A 22,961-nucleotide genomic window follows, 5' to 3' on the forward strand; every position below is an offset into this window, starting at 1 on the left:
ACATTGTCCAGGGATGCGGTGGCACCACTTGGTCAGGACGAAGCCCCGGGCAGGGACAGGAGGTGGTCGCTCCCTCTGTTGCTGCTGCGCTGGCGGCACTGGTGTCTGTCGTCTGCCTTCTTCCTCCCTGGGCACCAGCTGGACAACCGGGTCACCCAAGGGAGAGAGAAGCCACGTAGGATGGGTGCTTGGGGAGCACGGACAGCGCCCAGTTGACCCCTCCCTCATGGGTACGTGGGGACACTGAGGGCTCGGCCACGGGACTAGACCCAGCTGTCCTGACTCCCGGGCGCCTTTGCCCGTTTGAGCCTTGTGTCCTCGGGGGCTGGGGGTGGAGGACTCTCCGGGAAAACTGTGTGTAGAGAGGAGATGTTATCAGAACTGGCTCGGGGGATTGTGGCGGCTGCGAGCCCCAAACCTGCAGGGAGGTGGACCTGGGGGAGAGCTGGGAGAGCCGACGCGCAGTGCCGGGCCCGGGGCGGTCTGCTGGGGAAGCCCTCCCACTGATTGCGTGAGGCCCCACACATCACACAGGGCGATCTCTGTACCCAGAGTCCACTGATGCAAGTGTTCGTCTCGTCCAGACACACAAAGGCAACCATCCCAGGCGTGGAGACAGGGGTCTCGGAGGCCCTGCTGTGCTCCTGGCCCGGAAGGCTGCCCCTCTCCTGTGTGGGTGCCCTGCCTCTGGGGGCCCTTCCGGGGGTCCACCTGTGCAAGGAGCCTGGAGGTGACGTGGCACCCCAGCCCCCAGCCAGCCCTGACTGCAGCTGCCTCTCCGCAGGCCCCCTGGCCCGTGACCCTCCTTCTGTCCCTCTCACGGGCTGCTCAGGCCCTGCCTCAAATCCCGGTTAAAATCAGAGCCCCCAGCTGACCAAATGTCCCTCTCAGGGAGGGTGGACGGTTGAGCAAATCAAAATCGAAATGGGAAGCCTGCTTGAATCTGAACTTCAGATAAACACCAAGAACTCCTTTAGTATATATTCTATGCAACACTGGGGCTATGTATTTTTTTTAAAAAGCATTCATTGTTTATCTGTAATTCAAGTTTAACTAGGGATCCTGCATTTCTGTCTGGCACCCTCGGCCCACCCTCCCTGCACCAGCAGATCCATAACCCCTGGGCCAGGCCCGCTGGGGCCCCCGGCTGCCCAGGGCAGGGACACAGCCAGGCCTAGGGACCATGACAGTAAGGACATGTGGGTCCAGCAGGGATGCGGGACTGCAGCAGCAGGACCTGACTTGGAGTGACGGGGCACATCCTCTTTCTCCAAAGCACGCAGCGTATACAAGGGCACGGAATTGCCCCGGGGGCGTCCTAGACCTGGGCCGTCTCTCTCACACAGGTGCCCTGGCCTGGCCCCAGAACCCCCCTCCCCACCGCCCGTTCTTTGACATTCTCCCGGGCAGGGGACATCCTTGTCCAAGGTCAGCCTCAGCCTGCCGAGGCACATGGCTCAGCTACTGGCCTGAAGGAGGCTCTAGAAAAATCTCCACTTTGGGAATTCAAGAGGGCCCTGGTCACAGTCTTGAGATCCCAAATCTGGTCAGGATAGACACGGAGCCGGCTCACGTAGCTTTCCTTCCTGGGAAGTTGGGCCTCCCCAGTTCTCGCGTGGAACCGACCACGGAAAGCCAGGACTCTGGCTGCCTGGAGCTGCCACCGTGCCCCTGGCTGTGTGATCCTGGGCAAAAATCAGCCAGAATTTCGAGACGGAAAGAGCAGAACATTAGACCAAGCATGGGGCCTTCCTGCTGCTGAGGTCCTGGCTCCTATATCCCATCCTAGAGCAGGCGGGGCCTGGGTAGTGGAATAGGCCTGGCTTGGCTACTGCCCTGTGGTCTCCTGGCTGGATTAGGACCCCACAGGGTCTTCCCAGCAAAGCTCCTGGCATGGAGAATTCCCCTTCCACCGAGGAGGCTCCCCGGTGCTGATGGCACCTCCCCTCCTCCTCCCCTAGTTCCTGGGGTGGTGTCATGTCACACCTAGCAGCCATCCCAGGGAGGCAGGAGGCCCACGGCCGGTGTAGGTTCAGGGCATTGGACATGGGAGGAGCTAGACGAGCGCTGGCACTTCAAGTCCATCCGGTACACCCACAAGGCCAGCCACGATGACCGGGGACGCCAGCCTGGGTGCAGAGGCAAGAGGGTCCCATCGACCCGGGGTCTCCCATGGGTGTGTCTCAGGGAGGAGACAAGACCCGTGCCATGCATGCTTGGGATTGCTGACCTGACCCTACCCCACTGCATTCATGGGTAAACTGAGGCTGGAGGAAAAAGCTCCTGCAGAGGAGAGGCGTGTTGGTGACCAGGGACCCAAGGGCACATCGGGCCGTGGCGGCAGAGTGCGTGCTACGGCCCCGTGATTGCTCTCGATGAGGGTCGAGTGTCCGCCAGAAACACACAGACGCAGCAGAGCTTTTTGTAGAGAGCATCATAAATACATTTCAGTATAGACAGAATACAATAAATAGCTGGTACAAATATGTCAAACAGCATCAAGCCGGTTCCCATGTCTGGGCTCCCCAAGCAGAGCCGAGCATCTGGCCACGTGGTGGGTACCACGGCAAGGTGACCAGGCCCCGCTGTTTTTGAGGTAAAACTTTGTATGAACTTTTCCTTTAAAGTGAAATCCCTGCAGGACACCAGACTTGCAGGGGCAGCTCTGGCCTTCCACCTGGACACCCACAGAGCCACATGAGTCCGGCCACCATGGTTACTGGGGTGGAAGTGAAAACATCCCCGGCTGGACAAGAGCCAGGGGTGGCGAGGTGGTGGCTCTGGAAGCCACAGCTTCTCCCAGGCTCGTCCCCCTCCCCGGAGGTTCCTTCTCAGGTGGGGTTCTGGGGTGCGGCCAGATGGGTCCCATTCCTGGGTCTCTGGGCCCATCACCCTGTCCTCAGCTTCAGGACCCGGGACAGCGGCTCCTTGGCGCTGGAGTAGACCAGGTAGGAGCCGGCAGCCGTGCGGAAGGTCTCCCAGTCCCTGCAGCCGAAGGTCGGGAGGCTGTGCACGGCCACGAAGCCTTCGTACCCCTGCCACCTGTGGGGAGAGACACTGTCAGCCTCGGGGCAGGGGCGCCGGTGCCAGGCTGCTCTGAGAGGAGAAGGTGCCTGGGCGTCGGGGCTCCCACTGGACACCCCCCCCCCTGTGATCCTTGCCAGGCCTTCTTCACCTGCTTCTCCCACCGGGCACAGCATGGAGGGGCCAAGCATTCCAGCCTCACAATCCCCCCAGCTTACAATCTTGGGGAGCTGGGCCAGGAGGGGCCTTCTCAGCCTGCATGAAGAAACTGAGGCCGGGAAGGGGGAACCTGCCCTGTGCAAGACCCCGCAGCTGCTCTGATCCACCCAGGGTCCTGCTCCCGGCCCAGAGTGCCTTCGGATGCCTCCATCGGGCGGGGGATGGGGAGGGGCTCCGGTGGGTTAATAGCGGGGTCCGAGCTGAAGCCCCCTCTGCACTGCTGGGGTTGACAGTGACGCACGGCCCTCAGACACACACCTGGCACCACTCGGGTATGGCACCCATCTTTGGATGCAGGAACCCCACGGCCGGCACACGGCTCTGTGACCCCCGCTCCCACACGAGGACGCTGCACCCAGCCCTTCGTCCTGCCCCGGCACAGCCAGCGGTTTCTAGGTTTTGCCCTTCAAAAGGGATTTATCGACAGGTAGCTGTTTCCATTGGGTGGAGGCCCCAGAGTGGGCCGCTTGGATCAAAAGCCATTGTAGTCTTAATTTAAATGTTTTTCCAGATGACTTTCTGGAAAGGTTGGGGTGATTCTTGTCCTGGTGGGGAAGGGCCAGCCCCCCCCCAACACACACACACACACACTCAGCACTGTGGGTCTTTAAACAGCGTCCAAACAGATGGGGAAATGCGTCATCCTCGCGCTCTGCAACAACAACTTCTAACGTGTTTATTCACATTGTCCATTTTTAGTTCTGAAGACCCCTATTCATATCTTTTGCCCATTTTTCCAGATTCAAAAAAAATCTTTTATTAATTTGTGGAGTTCCTGTTCTGCCATATGTGTGGTGGACAGTTTGTCCTTTGATTTTGAATGGGACGCCCTTTCCATAAAAAACTTTTGATGTAGGTGGTCGGCCTGGCGGCCTCTTTCCAGCCTATGCAAGGTCTCACATCTTCTCTGTAGAACTTTGAGGTTTTACAAAGTCATCTTAGCTTTTCTTCTAATATTTCTGTTGTTGAATTTTTGACATTTAGGTGTTTGCTCCTTATAAAATTTACTTTGTGTATAATATGAAGCAGAGGTATAGGTGTGTTTTCTTCCAGATGGACAGGAAATTATTTTATTAATTCATCTTTTTCTCATTGAGCTGAAATATAGCATTATCACACTAGATGATTGTGAAAGATCGGCTCTTTTCTGGACTGTATTCTACTCCTTCTACGTATTTGTTTATGTTTAGCAAAAATCATACTGCTTTATTTGCATGCTGTCAGGACCTCCTTCACTACTCTCCTTTTCAACATTTTCTTGGCCATCTTTGAAAATTTATTCTTCCACATGAATTTTTAAATTACTTAAATTTTTAAAATTTTAAATTACTTAAAAATTTAAAATTACTTAAAGTTTTAAAATTATTTAAAATTTTAAAAATTTAAAAATTACTTGAAATTTAAAAATTACTTAAAACTTAAAAATTACTTAAAATTAAAAATTTTTTTTAATTAATTAAAATTTTTTTAAATTTTAAATTACTTAAAATTTTAAAAAGCTTTAAACTACTTAAAATTTTAAAATTACTTTGTCTTGTTGAAAACAGCAATTAATTAGAAAGTCTAAAGAAAATTGATGATTTTTCTAATAAAGTATGGGTAAGCAAACTTGTCTCAGGAAGAGACGTAAAACTTGATTAAACCAATAGCCACGGGGGAGACTGGACAAGCTGCTCCACAAACACTATTGAAAAGGAACCAGGCCGAGACGGCTTTGTAACTGAATTTAACCACATCGTAAAGAAAACAGATAAGTCCTACTGTTCAAACTATCCCAGCCCACAGGTGTAGGTGGTGTGCCTATTAAGTTAGGTTCCATATCAAGTGTCCAGAAGAAATCACAGAGCAATTTCATTTCCTATTACAGATACAAAAATCTGAAATCAATCATAATGATTGGTAGCCAGTGACACGTTAAATAATTGCACATCCTCGTTAAGTGGAAATCGTCCCGGAGTGCAAGGTCACCTCTCATAAATCATTATGTCAACAGATTGACCGGGAAGATGCACGCCAGGCACTAAAGAGTGCCAGCGGGGCGAGACTGCTCACATCCTGTCAAACTGTGTAACGCCCAGACCGTTTCCATCACATCAGTCGGACGGAATGGCCGGTCACTGCTCCTACGATTCGAAATCATCCTGGAATTTCTAGCTAATTGAGAAAACTAGACAAGCAGTAAAAACATTAGAAATACAGAGGCAAAGTTGCTTTTATTTGTAGGCGTAGTTATCCTTCTAGAGCTCCCACAGACATTTCTTCAGGAAACCATTAGAACTGAAAGAGATAACGTGGCTGGATGGCCAGACACAACAATTAATTGTCAGGATACGCAGATGGAAATGGACATGTGCTTACAACTCGGAAAACTCCCAGAAGTGAATGTATTGCGAACACCACAGTGCCTCTATGACGAAGTGTAAAATTTTATTGAAGGACACATGAAAAACAGAGGGATCTACCATAGGCCTGGATGGAAACATTTAACAGGATAATATACGACTAACTCTCAAATTAGTGTATCCACACACTGCATCTCTGGCCAGAATCCAAAGTCGTGAGCATCAGCGAGACTAGTGGTCACCTGGCTAACCCAGGGGCATCACCCAGACTCAGCCTGCACTCAGGTGCGCTGCGTGCCAGGTGACACACAGGGCCCGATAACCTGTGACTCGCTCTGAGCCTGTGGTCACCAGTGGGGAAGGCAAGCACACCCCAGGTGAACCGAGGTGGTGAGGAGGGGCAGGGCCTTTACCTGTAAATAATACTGTTTACCGAGAAGGTATTTCCGTCGAAGGAGTTTGCAACCACCAGGAAATAATCTTCTCCCACTGAGAAGAACTCCCAGTCCAGAGCACTGCAAAAGCAAGTGAGCGGACATTAGGACACAGGACTCGGAGATGTTGCCATGGAACTCGGGGGGCTGGAGTCCAGCCAGTCCCCCCCCAATCTCAGAATTCAGGGGGGTAGGTCCCACTTCCAAAATCCACAGAAGGGGGAGAGATTTTCTCAGTCACACAGCCAGTTGGTCTATTCCCGGGAAATGCAAATTAATTGTTCATTTTTTTAAATTAAAAAAATTTAATTGTACTAAAATACACATAACACAAAACTGTCTGTTTCACCCATTTTTAAGCGCACAGCTCAGTGGCATTAAGCACATTCACACTGTTGTGCAACCATCACCACCATCCGTCTCCAGAATTTTTCCATCTTGCCAAACTGAAACTCCATCCCCATGAAACACTCCCTCCCATCCCCTCCTCCAGCCCCTGGCCCCCACCGTCCTGCTGTCTGTCCCTATGAATCTGGCTCCTCCAGGGACCGCATATCAGTGGATCGTACGGCATTTGTCCTTTATTGACTGGCTTATGTCACTGAGTATCATGTCCTCAAGGTTCATCCGTGTTTTCACAGTTGTCAGAATGTCCTTCCTGTTTGAGGCTGAACAATATTCCATTGTAAGGATGGACCACATTCTGTTTATCCATTCCTCTGTCTATGGACACTTGGGTTACAAGTGTCAACGCTGATGCTATGAACATGGGTGCAAAAGTCACTCACTTAGAAGAGGTTGAAATAGAGGAACAGTCCCAAGCTTGTGGTCACTCCATGAAGGCCTGCAGCACCCTCTGGAGGCGGGAACTTGAGGACACTGGCCGTGAGGTCACCCACTCACCCGCTCCTTCCCTGACACCCGTTCAGGTGCCAGCAGGGTCTGCTGACATAGAGACATTCCCCTACATTTGCAAGCTGTGGTTCTTACTGCAAACAGACCACTGCATCCTGTCTTCAACAAGTGCCTCCTGAACTTGCTAAGGGCGAGTCTGTGCTCAGAGATGGCTCAGTTCCCAGGGGTCTGACAGAGGGCTTCCAGGAAGGACATCCCAGAGCGCTGTCTATCCAAGGAGGCCAACTGGGCATCAGCCATGTTCCCCAGTCACCGCTCTGATTACTGCATTACTGTCCTGTGTCCACTTTACAGATGAGGAAACTGAGGCCACAGCCTTGCAGCAAGTGGGAGTCACTTGGATGCCAAAGGTCAGGCCGGTGCATCTGCATCCAGTGGCCTCAGGGTTATGGCTTATTCAGGCAGTAGAGGGCCATTCTCTCTTGGTCGATACTCACCTGTGGGCTCCTTCTCAGTGGGGCACTGAGGGTGCCGGCCTAGAGCTCCTACAGGACCCTGGATGTGAGAGGGCCCACGGGGGTCCCTGGGGACATGCAGGGGGGCCGAGGCCAGTGGGGGCCCTGGGGCTCATCACTGCTTCCTTCTTCTATTGTTTGGGATCCTGTCTCAGGCCACTTCCAGCCATGGCCAGTCACGATTCGGTCATTAAAAAAAGTGGTGGCCATGACCATGTTCATTGAGGGGCAGCACGAGGTGTGGCTGTGGGCAGCAGGGCAGCCGTGTGGTCCCCGTGCGGTATTCTGCCAGTCGCAGCTGGGTTCTAAAACCGAGGCCGTGGAAAAGAAGCAAACAGCAAAGTGTTGAATGAAACTGTCTGCCCCACAGCTCACATCAGAAGCTGCTTCAGCTTAATCCAGGAGGAAGTGAACGTCTGGCGTTACTTACTGTTCTTCCTCTAAAGCAGCACGACAGTAAGCCCGCTGACAGTAATATGAAGCATATTTTTATTCTTCAGAACCACACCATTTGGTCAAAAGGTGGAAACGGACAAATGTCCATCAGCTGATGAGGGATAAACAAAGTGTGGTAAATAAATACAGCGGAATATTACTCAGTCTTTAAAAGGAGTGAAGCACTGAGGTACAGCGTGGATGAGCCTTGAAAACATGCCGAGTGAAGGAAGCCAGACACAAAAGACCACATCGTATGCATTCCATTCACAGGCAATGTCCAGAACGGGGAAACCCAGAGGAACGGAAAGCAGACTGGTGGGTGCCAGAGGCTGGGGAGGTGGGGGGAGAGGCAAAGATAGCTAAAGGGTGGGGTTTCTTTTTGAGGAGATGAAAATATTCTAAAGTCACTGTGGTGATGGTTGCACACACCTGTGAATTTAATGTAAAAACACTGAATTGTAAAAAGCACACACACAAGCCACATCGTTTGAAAGCAGAGTCAAGATTACAACAGGAGCTGCAATCACTCAGCGGGCCCTGGAGAAAGTAGGTCTGCAGGGAGTGGGGAGTGAGACCACGTCACACCTCCAGGAAGCGGGGCGGGGGTGGCACCCGTGGCTTCCGGGTGGCACAGGCGCGCTGCCGTCTGTGGGCTGCCGGGCGGGAAGCGGGCACCCTTGGATCCCTGCCCCGCCCCTCTACCCCGCGCCCTGGTACCTGCATGTGCGGATCTCCTGGAACCTGACGAACGTCTGCGCGGTGACATTCAGTTCATAGATGACGGAGTTGATGACGTAGGAGTCGTTTTGCACTTGCATTTCCACGTCGTAGCGGTGACTATTCGCGACGGCGAGAAACACCCTCTCCCCGATGTGGAAAACCTCCCAGTCTGCGGCGCCAAATGTCTGGGACGGTGAGAAGGGGGCCAAGAGCACGCGTGAACGGAGACCCTCAGGACGGCCACCCATGCGGCTCCAGACCCTGCACGCTCCAGGCGCCAGGTCGGGACCCTCCCGCCAGCGCTGCGCTTTCCCAGCCTCACTGCACGTGAGTCAGGGGGTCATCTGCATAGAGCGCTTCTTACCACCTGTGCCGCCCCTCCCCCACGCCCCAGTGTGCCCGTCCGGGAGGTCCAGCTGCTATGACATCTCTTCCGGGGAGCCCTCCCTGCTCCCCCCGGTCAGGCTCTGAACTCCAAAGCAAACTCTAGGGACCTCCGGAGTTTCTCACTACACACTGTCCCTGGCCTGAGGCTCTCCTTTGGCTCTAGGGACCGTCCCATCTCTGGGTGCCTGTGCTGTTCCTCTGAAATCACTTATCGCCCTGGACGGTGAGGTGTGCATGGGGCAACAGGGCTGGACCTTTACATGAATAGCCGGCTGCCAAGCCTTGGCCCCAGACGTCGAGCTGCATAAGCTGATTTGCAGGTGGGACCCAGGAGGAGGAAGTTACGGCCAGCATCTCGGTGGCACTGGGGTGGGGGTGCATGGGGAAGGGGAGGACCAGAGGAGTCCAGATCCAGGCCCTGGTCTGAGCCCTGAAGAGAGAGGGCGGGGCAGAAACGAAAGGAGTGACCACCCCGGAAGGCAGCAGATGGCAGGGGCTTAAGTGGAGGCAGGGAGAATGTGGCAGCTCCCCGCAGCAGGGAGGGGCCTGTGGCTGGTGGAACAGCGTGCCAAAGCTCCTGGGGACCCCAAACCACAGCCTGAGGAGGCTGCTGGGGTCTGAGTTCCTACGTCAGCAGAAAGGGGTTGACTCTGTCATGGGCTGGTGAGGGCTGCAGAAGCTCCGATGGAACACTTTGCATTGAAATTGTCTTTAAATGTTTTGCCTCTTGACTTCTGGCTTCTGATACTGGTGGAGAGACTTACATTAGACTGACCCTCCTGCTGATAATAATCGTGAACTCTGGATGCAATGCTTAAAAAAGTACACAGTTGTTTAAAGGTGTTGGACAAGGGCCAAGGGCAGGTGGAAAGTGGGGGGGATGCAACCCCCGAATGCATGTTTATCTGACGTTTTCTCTGAGGGTACTCCCCATCCTGTGTCACATGGGCATGACACTCAAATGGAGGCAGCAGGCTGGTTGGACCGGGGAGTCCAAGGTAAGAGTTTGGGGCTTGCAGAGTCTCTAGAAATGGAAGGGGACTACCCTAGGAAGGAGGGAACCCCAGAAGGGGGAGCCCCAACGTCTCCTTATTAACTTCTTTCAAGTCCTGTCCAGCTCCTGAAGTGCACACACAGGGGACAAGATCCCAGGGACCCAGAGACAAACAACAACTGAGAGGCTGAAGGAACTGACCAGAGAGTTAAACACCTGGGGAAACAGGCAGGCGAATGTGACCCATAATCAAGAGAAGAAATAGCAAGTAGAAATAGGCTGACAGTGCAAATATTGGAGTTAACAGATGTAAACTTTACAGTAGCTATGATCAGAATCTATAGGGAAATATGTGTGTAATGAACAATGAGATGGGGAGATTTGGAAAGCTAGGAAAACTCTAAAAGGAGCCAAATAGAAATCCTGTACCTGAAGAGGAAAATATCTGTATTCACAAATCTATTGCATGGGATCAAGAGCTACCTGGACAATCCAGAAGAAAGAATCAGTGAACTAGAAGATAGACCGATAGACATTACCTGAATTGAAGCACAGAAAGGGGGAAAAAAGTTTACAATAGGGATTTCCCTGGTGGCACAGTGGTTAAGAATCCGCCTACCAATGCAGGGAACACGGGTTCGATCCCTGGTTCGGGAAGATCCCACATGCTGCAGAGCAACTAAGCCCGTGTGCCACAACTACTGAGCCTGCGCTCTAGAGCCCGTGAGCCACAATTACTGAGCCCCCGTGCCACAACTACTGAAGCCCGTGCACCTAGAGCCCATGCTCCGCAACAAGAGAAGCCACCACAATGAGAAGCCCATGTACCGCAACAAAGAGTAGCCCCCACTCACCACAACTAGAGGAAGCCCGCGTGCAGCAACGAAGACCCAATGCAGCCAAAAATAAATAAATATGTTAAAAAAACGTTTACAATAAAGGTGAACAGAGCCTCCATGAGTGAGGAATAATATAATGCAGTCTAACATGCATGTAATTGGGTCACAGAAGGAAAAGAAAAGAGAATGAGGCAGAAAAAGCATTTAAATAAATGATGGCTAATATGTTTCCAAATTTGATTAAAAACACCAAACCACAGATCCAAGAAGATCAGAGACCCCAACCAGAATAAAGACAAAAAAAAAAAACCCCACACCTTGACACATCATATTTAAATATCCGAGAATAGAAGGAGAAGATTGCAAAAGCCACCAGAGGAAAAAGACACATTCGATATAGGGAAACAGTGGTACCAATGGTACCCTGCATCTCATCAGAAACAGTGGAAGCTTGACGTCAACAGAAAACCATCTTTAAAGTAAACGAAAGAAAAAACATGAACCCAGAGTTCTACAACCAGTGAAAATATCCTTCAAGGTAGAATAAAGTCATTTTCAGATAAAAGTGGTAGAATGAATTGCCAGCAGACCTGCTTTACAAGAAGTACCGAAGGGGGCTTCCCTGGTGGCGCAGTGGTTGAGAATCTGCCTGCCAATGCAGGGGACACGGGTTCGAGCCCTGGTCTGGGAAGATCCCACATGCCGCAGAGCAACTAAGCCCACGCGCCACAACTACTGAGCCTGCGCGTCTGGAGCCTGTGCTCCGCAACAGGAGAGGCCGCGACAGTGAGAGGCCCGCACACCGCGATGAAGAGTGGCCCCCGCTTGCCGCAACTGGAGAAAACCCGTGTACAGAAACGAAGACCCAACACAGCCATAAATAAATAAATAAATAAATAAATTTAAAAAAAAAGAAGTACCGAAGGAAGCTGTGAAGCTGAAGGCCGATTACACCACAGGAGAGTAGCGTCTGCGAAAGGGATGCAGAGGGCGTTGGGAATGGTGAGCATGTGGGTGTAAAGACAACCGACAGCAAAAATGATAAATTGTGGAGCTTATAACCTAAGTAGACGTGTGAGTATATACATGCTCACAGTAGCCGGACAGACGGGTGGGGGTAAATGAAATCATGTTGTTGTAAGGTTATTACATTATATGTAAGGTATAATATTAATTCAAAATAGATTGTACACCTGAAACTAACACAACATTGTTAATCAGCTATACTCCAATATAAAATAAAAATTTTTTTAAATTTGAATTGTACATATTAATAGGGACTCATGGTTAATAAAAAAAAGTAGATTGTAGTAAGTTGAATACATATACCGTGATTACCGGAGCACACAATTACACAACACATTGAATCAATACAAAAAAGAGGAGATAGAAGACTATGTATGTGACAGAGGGCTTGCATCCAGAACATATAAGGAACTCCTACATATCAATAATGAAAGGCAAAAAATAAAATAAAATATGGGTAAAAGACTTGAATAGGCATTTCGCAAGGGGACTGTAGCAAGCCAGCAGGTGGATGGAAACCCGCCATCTAGTCACCAGGGGATTTTGACTTAAAAACCACACTGCGGTGCCGCTTCACACCCAACAAGTAAAACTGCAAATACAGACAAAACCCGGTGTTGGCAAGAGCGCGGGGCGGCTGGGACTCATGCTGTTCGGGGGAGTGTGTGAAATGGTAGAATCGTTTTGGAAAATTGCTTGGCAATTTCTTCAAAGTTAAACATCCGCCTACCTTATGGCCCAGAATTCCACTCCTAGGTTTTTACTGAAGAGAAATAAAAACAATTTGCCCACGGAAAGCCTTGTATGAGATGCCTTTAGTAGGTTTATTCATAATAGTGAGAAGCTGGAAACAGCTCAGGTCGTACGACAAGGAACTGAGCCTGGAAGCCATGCAGCGGGCAGGCTCGGGCCCGGGCTGCTTCCTGGGGACACCGCGCGTCCCCAGACGCAGGGGGCCGTGGCGGGGGCACAGCTAGTCATCCGATGCCCAGCGACGCTGGAGGAACACTCGCATCCCCACCCCACGTGGGAAGCAGCTCCGCTTTTCTTTACCCAGGCCGGGCAGGGCGGGTCTGATGGGACCCCTCCTCGGAGGTCCCTTCCCCGCTTGCAGGTGGGTCCGCGCCGCCCAGCGCGTCCTCTGGCCCCGGCGGGTCCGGTACCCGGCCCGGTCGCCCGGCTTGGTGTTTTCTCCACGCCCAGCAGAGGGCGTCGCCGCCCGGTTCGCGGAGCCCCGATCCCGGCCAGAGCCGCTGCTGTAGAAACAGGCCTGGGCCCGTCCTGAGGAGCCGAAACAAGGGAGCTTAAGCTAAAAGTGACACACGAGGACAAGGACAGGGGCCAGGACACCTGGCGTTGCCAACGCCTTCCGGGCCAGGAGCTGGGCTGAGGCCTTCCTGCATTGGCGTCCTCTCCTCACCGCGGCTCTGGAGGTGGCACTATGTCCCCTGGGGTCACCCGGAAACTTCCGAGCTGGTGGGGACACTCGGGCCCGCGGGGCCGCCAGCCTCATCTGTTCAGTGGCCGCTTCATAGAGGGCCGACGTTAAAAGACCCGCACGAGTGTGCAGAGTGACACGCGCGCCAGCTCCGCCAGGTCGCAGAAACCACCGGAGCGGCCGGTGGGTGAGATCGCCGGCTCCTCCCACCCCGGTGCTGATGAGACCACGTCAGTGCGAAACGCACACACCCGCACACACACCTGCGTACACGTGCACGTGCGCAGACACACAAGACACCTGCATGCACACACCTGTGTATACACGTGCACACACCTGCATGTACACGATTTTACACACAATCCTGCATGCATACAAGTGTATACATGTGCACATACCTGCAAGCACACATGTGCACACACACATACCTGCAGGCACACAAGTTTTTATGTACACACCCACATGTATACACCTGTATACCCTTATACCTGATGCACACACATGCATTGTGTATATCCATGCACATGCTTGCAAGCACGCACGTGTACACACACTCCTGCACGTGTGCACACCCGCACAGGACAAGGGGCCAGGGCTGGTCTGAAGAGGGGGTATCTCGCAGATTGCCAGGGCTGCCTTCCAGTTCCGAGTCACTCCACCCTCAGCTCACTTGCCTTGAGCCCCAGCGTGGAGGGGGAGGGGCGTGCAGATGGGGGTCGGTGAAGGGGCTGCCAGGGCCTGGGAAAGGTAAGAAAAGGGCCAGGAACCGAGGAGGAAGGACGGGGGCGTGGCCAGCGGCAGGGAGGCGGGGAGGAGCATCCAGGTGGGCGTGGCTTAGCGCGGTTGGGGCCGGGCGTGGGGGTGGGGGTGGTGGGGGGGTGGTCTCACCCTACCTCCGCGCTGTGCAAGCAGCTGGGTCAGGCGCCAGATACAGCAAGTACGCGGAGCCCCGTTCAATTTGAATTTCAGATAAACAATGGTTTTTCAGTGTATGTGTATGGACACGCTTTTACTAAAAAATGATTCGTTGTTTATCTGGAATTCACGTTGAACTGGGTGTCCTGTATTTTATCCGCCAGAGGCTGGCAGAGACCAGCATGGGGCCCCCCTGGCTCACAGCCATTGGCTGGCGATGAGCTCTCCTCGCGGAGTGGGACCAGCGCCTGCGCCCTCAGCCAGAGGCTGGGCTCCTCCCGCTCGGAAGTGAATGGGGGACAGTCCCCACCCAGGGCTGCTCCAGCCTGGGCAGGGGGTGGGCGGGCCTGAGGCCCCGCTGTCAGGCCGCTCCTGGGTTCTAAGTGCATTAGGGACTCATCAGGGAGAGAAGAAGGAGCTCCCGCATCAAACAACCTGCCAAAGCCTGCCTGGCACCGGAGCAAGGCCAGGCACCTGCTGGGCTGGTGGGCCCTTCCCGCCCTCCTTCTGAGCGGAATTCCCCTGGAGCTCTGCCCCGGAATCCCCTGGCAGCGGGCCTGGCAGGCTCTGGAGCACCTCGAGGGATGATGGTGCTTCCAGCACTTGGCAGCCGGGAGCATCTGGAGCCCCTGACAGCCTCCCTCGAGGGTGGGTGGGCTCCCGGTAATCAGCGGATCACTTGCTGGGGGGGAGGCCCTCAGGTTCCGGCTCCGAAGGAGCAAAGACCCAAGGTCTGGGAGTGCCTGGGGAGGGAGGGGCGGGGCGCACTGCCAGGGCAAGGCAGGCAGCCCCCCAAAGGGCCCTGGGGGGACGCTGCCATCCTCACTGTGGGCAGCTGGCTAAGGTGGGTGAGTGTCCCATCCTAGGAGGCTTCAGGGGGTGCCCCTCCCAGCTCTCCCCTGGCCCAGCAGCCCCTCCAAACCTTGCTCCTCCCCAGGCTGCCTGGTCCACTGCCCTCTTCTACCTCACAGAGCAAACCCGAGGCACAGGAGGAAGTGCCAGGGCCCTTGCTAGCACCTGAGCCCGGCCCCTCCCGGTGCTGAATGCTGAGGGCGCTCTCACACCACCCTCCTTACAGACGTGCCTCCTTTTCCTTCGTTTCTGGACGTCTACATTCCTGGTGGAGACTACGTTTCTGACAAGCCCACAGCTTCACCCTCGTCCCCAGACAGCCACTGATAGCTCTGGGCAGCGCCTCTGCCCGTCCCCTCCACCTGCCCCGACGCACGCCTTCCTGGGGTTCACTGGCCCTCTCCACTGGGGCCTCCATCAGCCCTTGGCTGCCCCCTCCCCCGCCCTGAATTTCCCGCTGCTCTCGGTTCTCTTTTCTGCCAGTGGCACCTCCATCAGCCCCGCCTCCCAGGCAATAAAGCCCTAATGGTGGTCCACCGTTCCCCTCTCCCCTCCCCCGGCCCCTCCATGCTGGGTCTACACGTGATGACCGTGACCGCAGACCCCACCGCCAGACAGCTCAGGGAGCAGAAATCCCAGCGCTGGAGGCTGGAGTTCTATGGACAGAGCCCATTCCTTCCTGGACACACCCCGCTCAGACCTCCTTTGGTCCCCGATGGCGAGGCCAAGTGGTTGGAGCTGTGGTCTCTGCCACCTGAGGAAGGTTCCAGAATTCCTGGTGGGAGAGGTGGGGAGGTCTGGAGGGTGGGGCTGAGGAATTCGTCCAGGGTGGGCAGCCAGCCTCCCACGTACACCTGAGCCACAGACCTGGCGTGGGCACGGCCCGGGCCCTCCTGGTGAGCTGAACTCACCCCGCAGCCCTGGGACCCCGCCCAGCGCCCCTCCCAGCACCGTCTGTGTGCACAGCTTCGCAAACACCGGCGTGCGCCCCTTGCCCAGCTGTCCCTCCAGAAAGGTTTCCCTGTGATGTGGGCGCCTCTCCACCCACACATGCTTTCAAAGCACCGGCCTCTCCTGCTTCAAAGCCCATGGCCGTGAGAGATGGTGCAAAGCTCCAAATCAAGTGGAAACACATGAAGACATCTCCAGGACCTAAGAGGATTAAAACACAATATGAAAAATGCTGGAAGAACATGAAAGTGGGATCTTGTGGGTTCTGAGGACTCATCGACTGTGAAGAAACACGGGTCATAAGAGAAGGCGGCCTTCAGGCAGTGCCCCGCCGTTGTTTGCGGGCTCGGGTGGCAGCAGTGCCCCCTCACAGCCCCCGAGTCAGCTCTGCCCGCTGGCCGGAGACACGCTCTCTCGCAGCCACTGTGGTCCTGCTCTCGCCCGCCCTTGTGGGTGATTCTTCCAGCTGACGCCACACCCCTTGGCTGGTACTCCTTTAGGTCATGTAACCCGGATGGCCCCCGCTCTGGCCCAGCTGGCACCATCTCTGCCCCTTGGCCCCGGCCTCCCTTCTGTGTCTGAGGCCTACGGCAGGGCTGGGTGCAGACTGGAGCTGAATCCAGATGCTGCCTGAAATGCAGAGTTTCAGTGTCTCACACATCTGGAGCTGGCACACTGGGGAGCGCTCAAGGAGATTGGCCAGAATCTCCTTGGGATTTGGAACATACCGCACGGGGGACAATGGCAGGAACTGAAGACTATTCTGAGAGATTTGGGGTGACTGTTTCCAAATATCTAGCAGACAAGCCGGTGGAACAGGGGAGCAGACCCCTGTGGTGTCCAGAGAGCACAATCCTGCAGCCTGGCACAGAGGCCCGGCAAGCGGCCTTCTGGTCAACCACACAGGTGCCTAGCAGGGCTGTCACACCAAGCATGTGATATGAAGAGGGTTCCTGCAGCTGGTTGGGGAGTGCATCTTGGAGATTATCATCCTGTAGTTGCCAACACTGTGATCCAGCCTCACCTACATTTGAGCAAAAGGCCAGTTTAGGAAGGTCTTCATCATGGCACTTCATCAAGGGCCTCAACCAGATCCCCAGCTCCCCGGGGCACAGCTGCCAGTGACAATGCCACCCACTGCCATGCTCAACATTAAACATAAACAGAAAACTAAGGGTCCTCCAGATGTTTTATAAAAGACCTGGAACATGAGAGTCAGGCTATAACATATACATACACTCATACTGGAAGAAACTGAGCTGGTTCTAGGAACAGAAGAGAATTTTAAAAAATTATAATTATCAGACTTCCCTGGTGGTGCAGTGGTTAAGAATCCACCTGCCAATGCAGGGGACACAGGTTCGAGCCCTGGTCCAGGAAGATCCCACATGCCGTGGAGCAACTAAGCCCATGAGCCACAACTACTGAGCCTGCGCTCTAGAGCCCGCGAGCCACAACTACTGAGCCTGCGTGCCACAACTACTGAAGCCCACGCACCTAGAGCCCGTGCTCCGCAACAAGAGAAGCCACAGCGATGAGAAGTCCGTGCACTGCAGTGAAGAGTAGCCCCTGCTCGCCGCAACTAGAGATAGCCTGCGCACAGCAATGAAGACCCAACGCAGCCAAAAATAAATATAAATAAAATAAATAAATTTAAAAAGAAAAGAAATTACACAAACTCTTAAAAAATAAAATTATAATTATCTTCAGAAGTATTCAAGAAGATACCGCATTTATAGAGTAAATACAGAATGCCGTTAAAGGGAAGAGTTCTTGGATATTAAAAACACGATTCCTAGCATTACAAGAAGATGCTCATCAACATGATTAGAGAATAAAGGTAAGGAAAGCTTCTAGGTTGTAGAAAAAGAAAAGATAGATTCAATCCAGGAGACCCGAAAGCTGGCTAACCGTTCTAGAGAGAGGGGAGCATGAGACGACCAAGAAAAACTAAGAAAATCTCCCAGGCCTGGGGATGCATGCCTTCAGGTTGAAAGGGCACTGAAACCAATCAGACAGGAAGCACGGGGAACCACTGTGAAGAAACCTGTGGGCACTGAGGGCAGAGAACATCAAAGGAAAGACACCTGGGGAGGCAGGGGGCTGCCCTCAGTGTTCCCAAGGAAACTTCCACCCTAAAATCCTGCACGTGGTACATCAGGCAGGGCAAGGGATGCAGCCACCGTGAGTGTCCACACTTCCTGCCACAGAGGGTGGTTCTCACTGGGATGAAGCCGGCGAGGTCACGGCTCCCCCAGCCTGTGGCTGAGCCGTCGGGGCACGTGGCCCACGTGGCCGCCGAGGGCAAGGGGTGAGCTCTCACCCTCAGCCCAGGATTGACGTGGGCTCACTCTGCTCAACACCCAGTGGCTGGCCCTGGTCACATAACCTGGCTGAGCTGCAGGGACGCTGGGGAGTGTCGGGGAGCACCTGGAAGGCGGGGGGGGGGGGGGTGGGTCCTTGAGGTCAACCAGAACACCGGACATCAGAATTGGACATGGTGGCTCCAGCCAAAGATGGCGGTAAAGGAAAATTCCAGAAAGGGGACCATTGTCAGTTCTAGAGACAGTCAGCCCGGACAGCACAGGCAGGAGGGCCCAGGAGGGGGGTTATGGGAAAAGAGGGGTTTTCACGGGCGCACACCAGCCAGAGACCTTGCAGACGTAGTGGGAGCACCGGCACGCGGGTGGAAACTCAGGAGGCACTGAAGACACAGTGTTCGCAGGGGCTCTCGGGGACGGGGATGGCCAGCAAGAAGCCAGGGGACGTTACCATGTGCAGAGACGGGGGTTTTCTTCCCCAAAAAGGAAAGAAGAGGGAGGGAGGGACTTCGGAAAAAGCAATTAGGAACTTGTCAAAAAACATTATGTGCAGCACATGGGGTCCACATATGAAGTGAGCCATGGGTGGTGGGCTTGTGGCATGAAAGGAGAGTCTGAACCGCATTCAGGGATGGTCCCCAGGCGTGGCACGAAGGTCATCCCACCACTGACATCACTGAGAAGGGAGTGATCACAGCCGTGCTCTTGGCTCTGCACGAACGACACGGGGACGCGGCCAGGACGATGCAAATGCCGACAGTGACTCTCGATTTTAGAATCATCCATGGGGGCTTGGCCTGGGGTCGGACACTGAGAGGGACAAGCCGGGTGGCTTGGAGGGAGGAGGGCGAGGGAAGGTGGGAGGAGGGTTGGGGCCCCATATCGTCACCCTAGACCACGGTGGGCGTGAAGAGGGGATGCCAACGCCGCCCACTAGCCCGGAACCCGGCAGCACATGCGTGGTTCAGCCGGGCATCCGGGGCCACACCACGTAATAAAGCCTTCTTGCTGCCTCCGTCAGAGGTCTCTCCGGGCAGCCTGCGACAGCTGGGACCAGCCGAGGGACGCTCAAGGTCTGCAGGGAAGGTGGACAGTGCTGCCGCCACCCCTGGCCAGGTCAGAGGCCAGCTGCCTGCTGCCCCAGCACAAGAGCCTGACGCCCACATAAAGGTGGGTCAGACTGTGAGGGCCCCCAGGGGCCAGGGGACCCGGCTGAGCAGCTGGGCTGCCGGAAACTCCGTGCCAGGGCAGCCCTCCCGCCTCATTTTAGGGCTCCCCAGGCTACATTTGGGGTCCCAGGGGCTCGGCCTGAGCCTTATTCTGGGGAGGCACCTGGGTGCGGAGGCCCAGGCTGGGGCCCTGGTCCTGGCTCGTGCGGCCCGGGTCCCGTGTCGCCCAGGGGCCAGGCAGGGGTGCGGGGCCGGCGCTGAGCTCAGGGCCTTACCAGGAAGGACTGAAAGATCTGGAAGGAGCCGCCCAGCCGCACGTACAGGTGGGAGTGCAGCCGCGTGGACGTGCCGTTGAAGGCGTTGGCCACAGCCAGGAAGGCGTAGGGCCCCACCGTGAAGAACTCCCAGTCGTAGGCGCCTGACGTGGCGATGGTCTGGTTGGCCTCGAAGAGCCGGGTGCCTGGGTTCCACTTGTAGACGACGCTGTTGATGTTGTGGTTGTCGCCTGGAAGCCGAGTGCCATGGAGGGAGGGAGACGCGCCTCCGTGGCCTCGCGGCGGCCTCAGCAAGACCCTGCCGCCCGGACCCTGCCCCCAGCGCTGCAGCCCGTCCCGTCCAGCCAGGCCCTGCTCTCCTGCACCCTCCCCAGGCCCCCAGCAGTGACAACGCCCTTCACGTGAACTTCCTGCCTCTGTGCCCCGCTGAGAACCCTCGGGGGCCCCGCCTTTGGACGGCTCCAGACCGCCCTAAGGCCTTGCAGCACGCTGCACGTGGGACCCCCGGCCCTCCCCGGCCTCACCCCTCACACTGCCCGCCATCCCCTTCGTGCGCCCCCCCGCAGGTCAGGCCTGCCCAGATCGTGCTCCCTGGAGCCCCTCACCCACCCCCAGGGCTGGGCCAGCCTCTCCCGGGACACTCACTGCCATGGGGGGTATTGGGTGGCGGGCTCCTGGGGTCCCCTCTGCCCATGAGCGGTGGTGGGGTCTCCTCCCCGGCCCCGCCCCCCAGAGTTCCCCGGCAGGTGTAGACTCAGGTGATCGCTGAGCCACAGAGCCTGCCGAGGCCAGAGGTGCCCTGCAGGGCCGGCTGCCCCCCGGGGCCCTGTCCCCCGAGAGCTACAGGGCAGGGAAGGGCTCACTGTGGTGGCTCGGGTCAGTCACCTGGCCCAGAAGCCAGGTTTCCCAGCCCCAGACTGTCCCCCACCGCACCCACCGCATCCCACAGAGTTTGTGCCCAGAATGGGTGAGGGCAGGGACGCCCCCACCTGGACAGATGAGGGGGTGCCCCGGTGTGTGCCCCCTCAGACGCCACTGTCAGATCGCCAAGCCCGAGGACACGGGCCGCGTGTGGTTTATTATACATTTTTAATGAGATACACTGAACCCTGCAGGTGATCCCGCCCTGGCCCTGGAGTCCAGGCCATAGCCCCTACCTTCCCGGTGGTTGGCCACGGCCAGGAAGTGCTCCCCGGCCACCTCGAAGGCCTCCCAGTCCCGGGCGCTGTGGGTGAGGACCCTCTGGTACGGTGTGAACCTCAGCCTTCTCTGGCTCCATTTGTAAATGACAGAGAACTCCTGACCCTTTTCATTCGGTTCAAAATTAGCCACAACCAGGAAGATCTGGGGAGAGGACCAGGACAGCATTCTCGTGATCCGTGCGAGGGGTCGGCACTCGAGGCTTCTGAATCTCGGCCTCGGGACGGGGCTGAGCCGGGGACTGACGGCCTGGGGCGGGCCCAGGAACCCAGCACTGACTCTCCAGATCTTAATTACATTAAGAGCCGTAGCCGCGTCCGTATTTACCAGCCCACGAGCTCCGTTCCTATCTCCCAAACCCAGGAAAAGCTTTATGCGCAGAAACGTTCTTCATCACCCGGGTGAAGAGGAAAAATCTTAACGCCCTGCTGTCTCAGGAAGCCCATGTTTGTCACGCAATCGAGGACAACATGGCAATGCCCTACATGTGACGTGAGCTGGAGGCCAGATGGCGGGTCGTGTGATTGAGGCAGGAGCCAGAAGCCCGGGGGTGGGGCACGCTCAGGGCGGCTGAAGCAGCCCCAGGTATGCTCTGCTGCTGCTTAGGGGACGGGGCAGACTTTTTTCTTATTTTTCTAAAGTTCCCAATTTTTCTTTAATATAAAGTTGTTTTTTATAATGAAAAAAATATAAACCTTTAAAATGTCATCAACCATAAAACCAGAGGGCTAGTCACTCTGTCAGCAGGCTGGCTTGGAGCGCAGGACCCTGAGGGTCGGTAGGGATGGGGAGCAGAGGTTTGTCTGTTTTGCTCAGTTTTGTCCCCAGTCGGGGGGGCCCAGGTGAGGGCAGGGCTGCACCTGGCACACGTGTTAGTGAGCAAGCGACTTGGGGGCGGGCACGGGGAGGTGAGGGAGAACTCTCGCAAGGGGACGACCCTCTTAGCCCTGACCCGTGGGCCGCTGCTCAACGCAGCCCTGGTGGAAGGAAGGGGAGTCTGCCCGCGAGGCTTTCCCACCCAAGGCCTCCGGGCCCGGCCCTCACCATCCTCACCTGTCCCCTCCATTAGGACATCACGTGTCCCCAGTGTTTATGGAGCGAGTAAAGGAAGGCTGGGAATGGAGGCCTATTTTCATTCTGACGTGATGTCCGCCCTGCTGACTGGTTTAGGTCAGATTATCTCAAAGGTTTAAGGAGGCAATGGTGGGTCTGCATGGAGCTGGGGAGCATCTCAGAAACGGGCTTATCTCTATTTTGCGGAAGCCGAACAGACTTTCTCAGTCACATTCTGGACATAGAGATGCAGCCGTGCCTGCCTTTAAAAGCCATTTAGATCCTGCGTGAGGCTTCGAAACCAGTAGAAGTGCTTTTCCCCATAAAATCTACATAAGGAGCCCCAACCTTTGGGCTCTGTGGGGTTTTCCAAGGTAAAAAGGATCGAGAAAGTCTCCGAATGCAGACTTGCCTTTTTTCCAATGGTGAAATGTCTCCAGGACTGTGCTTGGTGCGTGGGAATGTCCTGGTACGAGGAGAACTTCCCGTCGGTCCATTTGTAGATGGCGGACGTGGTTTTGCGGTTGGCAGTGGCCACGAAGAGCCCGGCCTCAGGGATGACGAAGACCTCGATACCCAGCGTCTCCGCGTTCGTGAACAGGCTCTGGTGCTCCTCCACGTAGTCCAGCCTTTCTTTGGCTTGTGACAGAGACACAGAGACCCAGTCAATGCTTCCCAGAACAGAAGCCGGATGGACGTCCCGGGGTGCGACCCCAGGGACCTGGGCCATGGCCCGGAGCATTGTGGCCTTGAGTGCCGTGCCACCCTCACCAGGAGGCCCGGCAAAGGAGCCTCTCATCCCCGCACAGGTTTTAGGGTCTGCAGAGCCCCCAGGGATACTAGGCGGGTGGAACTGACGCGTCAGGTCCCTACTAGACGTTTCCCACGGCTCGCGGCTTCCACGAAAGGCTGTGCCCTGACGTGAACTAGAGAGTAGAGGCCACGGCTCGCGGCTTCCACGAAAGGCTGTGCCCTGACGTGAACTAGAGAGTAG

At 55.4% G+C, this 22,961-nt stretch overlaps 1 protein-coding gene across 1 annotated transcript in view; it reads right to left on the reverse strand.

The window, feature by feature from the left end:
- Positions 1-1,474: 1,474 nt before the first annotated feature.
- TSPEAR (thrombospondin type laminin G domain and EAR repeats) overlaps positions 1,475-22,961 on the reverse strand; it is a 90,691-nt gene continuing 69,204 nt past the window's right edge. The window contains exons 7-12 of the mRNA XM_082459878.1: positions 22,380-22,606; positions 20,872-21,058; positions 19,715-19,944; positions 8,545-8,732; positions 5,999-6,100; positions 1,475-3,042 (exon numbers count right to left, since the gene is read on the reverse strand). Coding sequence (XP_082316004.1) covers positions 2,889-3,042; positions 5,999-6,100; positions 8,545-8,732; positions 19,715-19,944; positions 20,872-21,058; positions 22,380-22,606 — 1,088 coding nt within the window. The 3' untranslated portion in view covers positions 1,475-2,888. The remainder of the gene's footprint in view (positions 3,043-5,998; positions 6,101-8,544; positions 8,733-19,714; positions 19,945-20,871; positions 21,059-22,379; positions 22,607-22,961) is intronic.

Source organism: Balaenoptera physalus (assembly GCF_965194825.1).
Source record: "Balaenoptera physalus genome assembly, chromosome: 4".
NCBI lineage: Eukaryota > Metazoa > Chordata > Mammalia > Artiodactyla > Balaenopteridae > Balaenoptera > Balaenoptera physalus.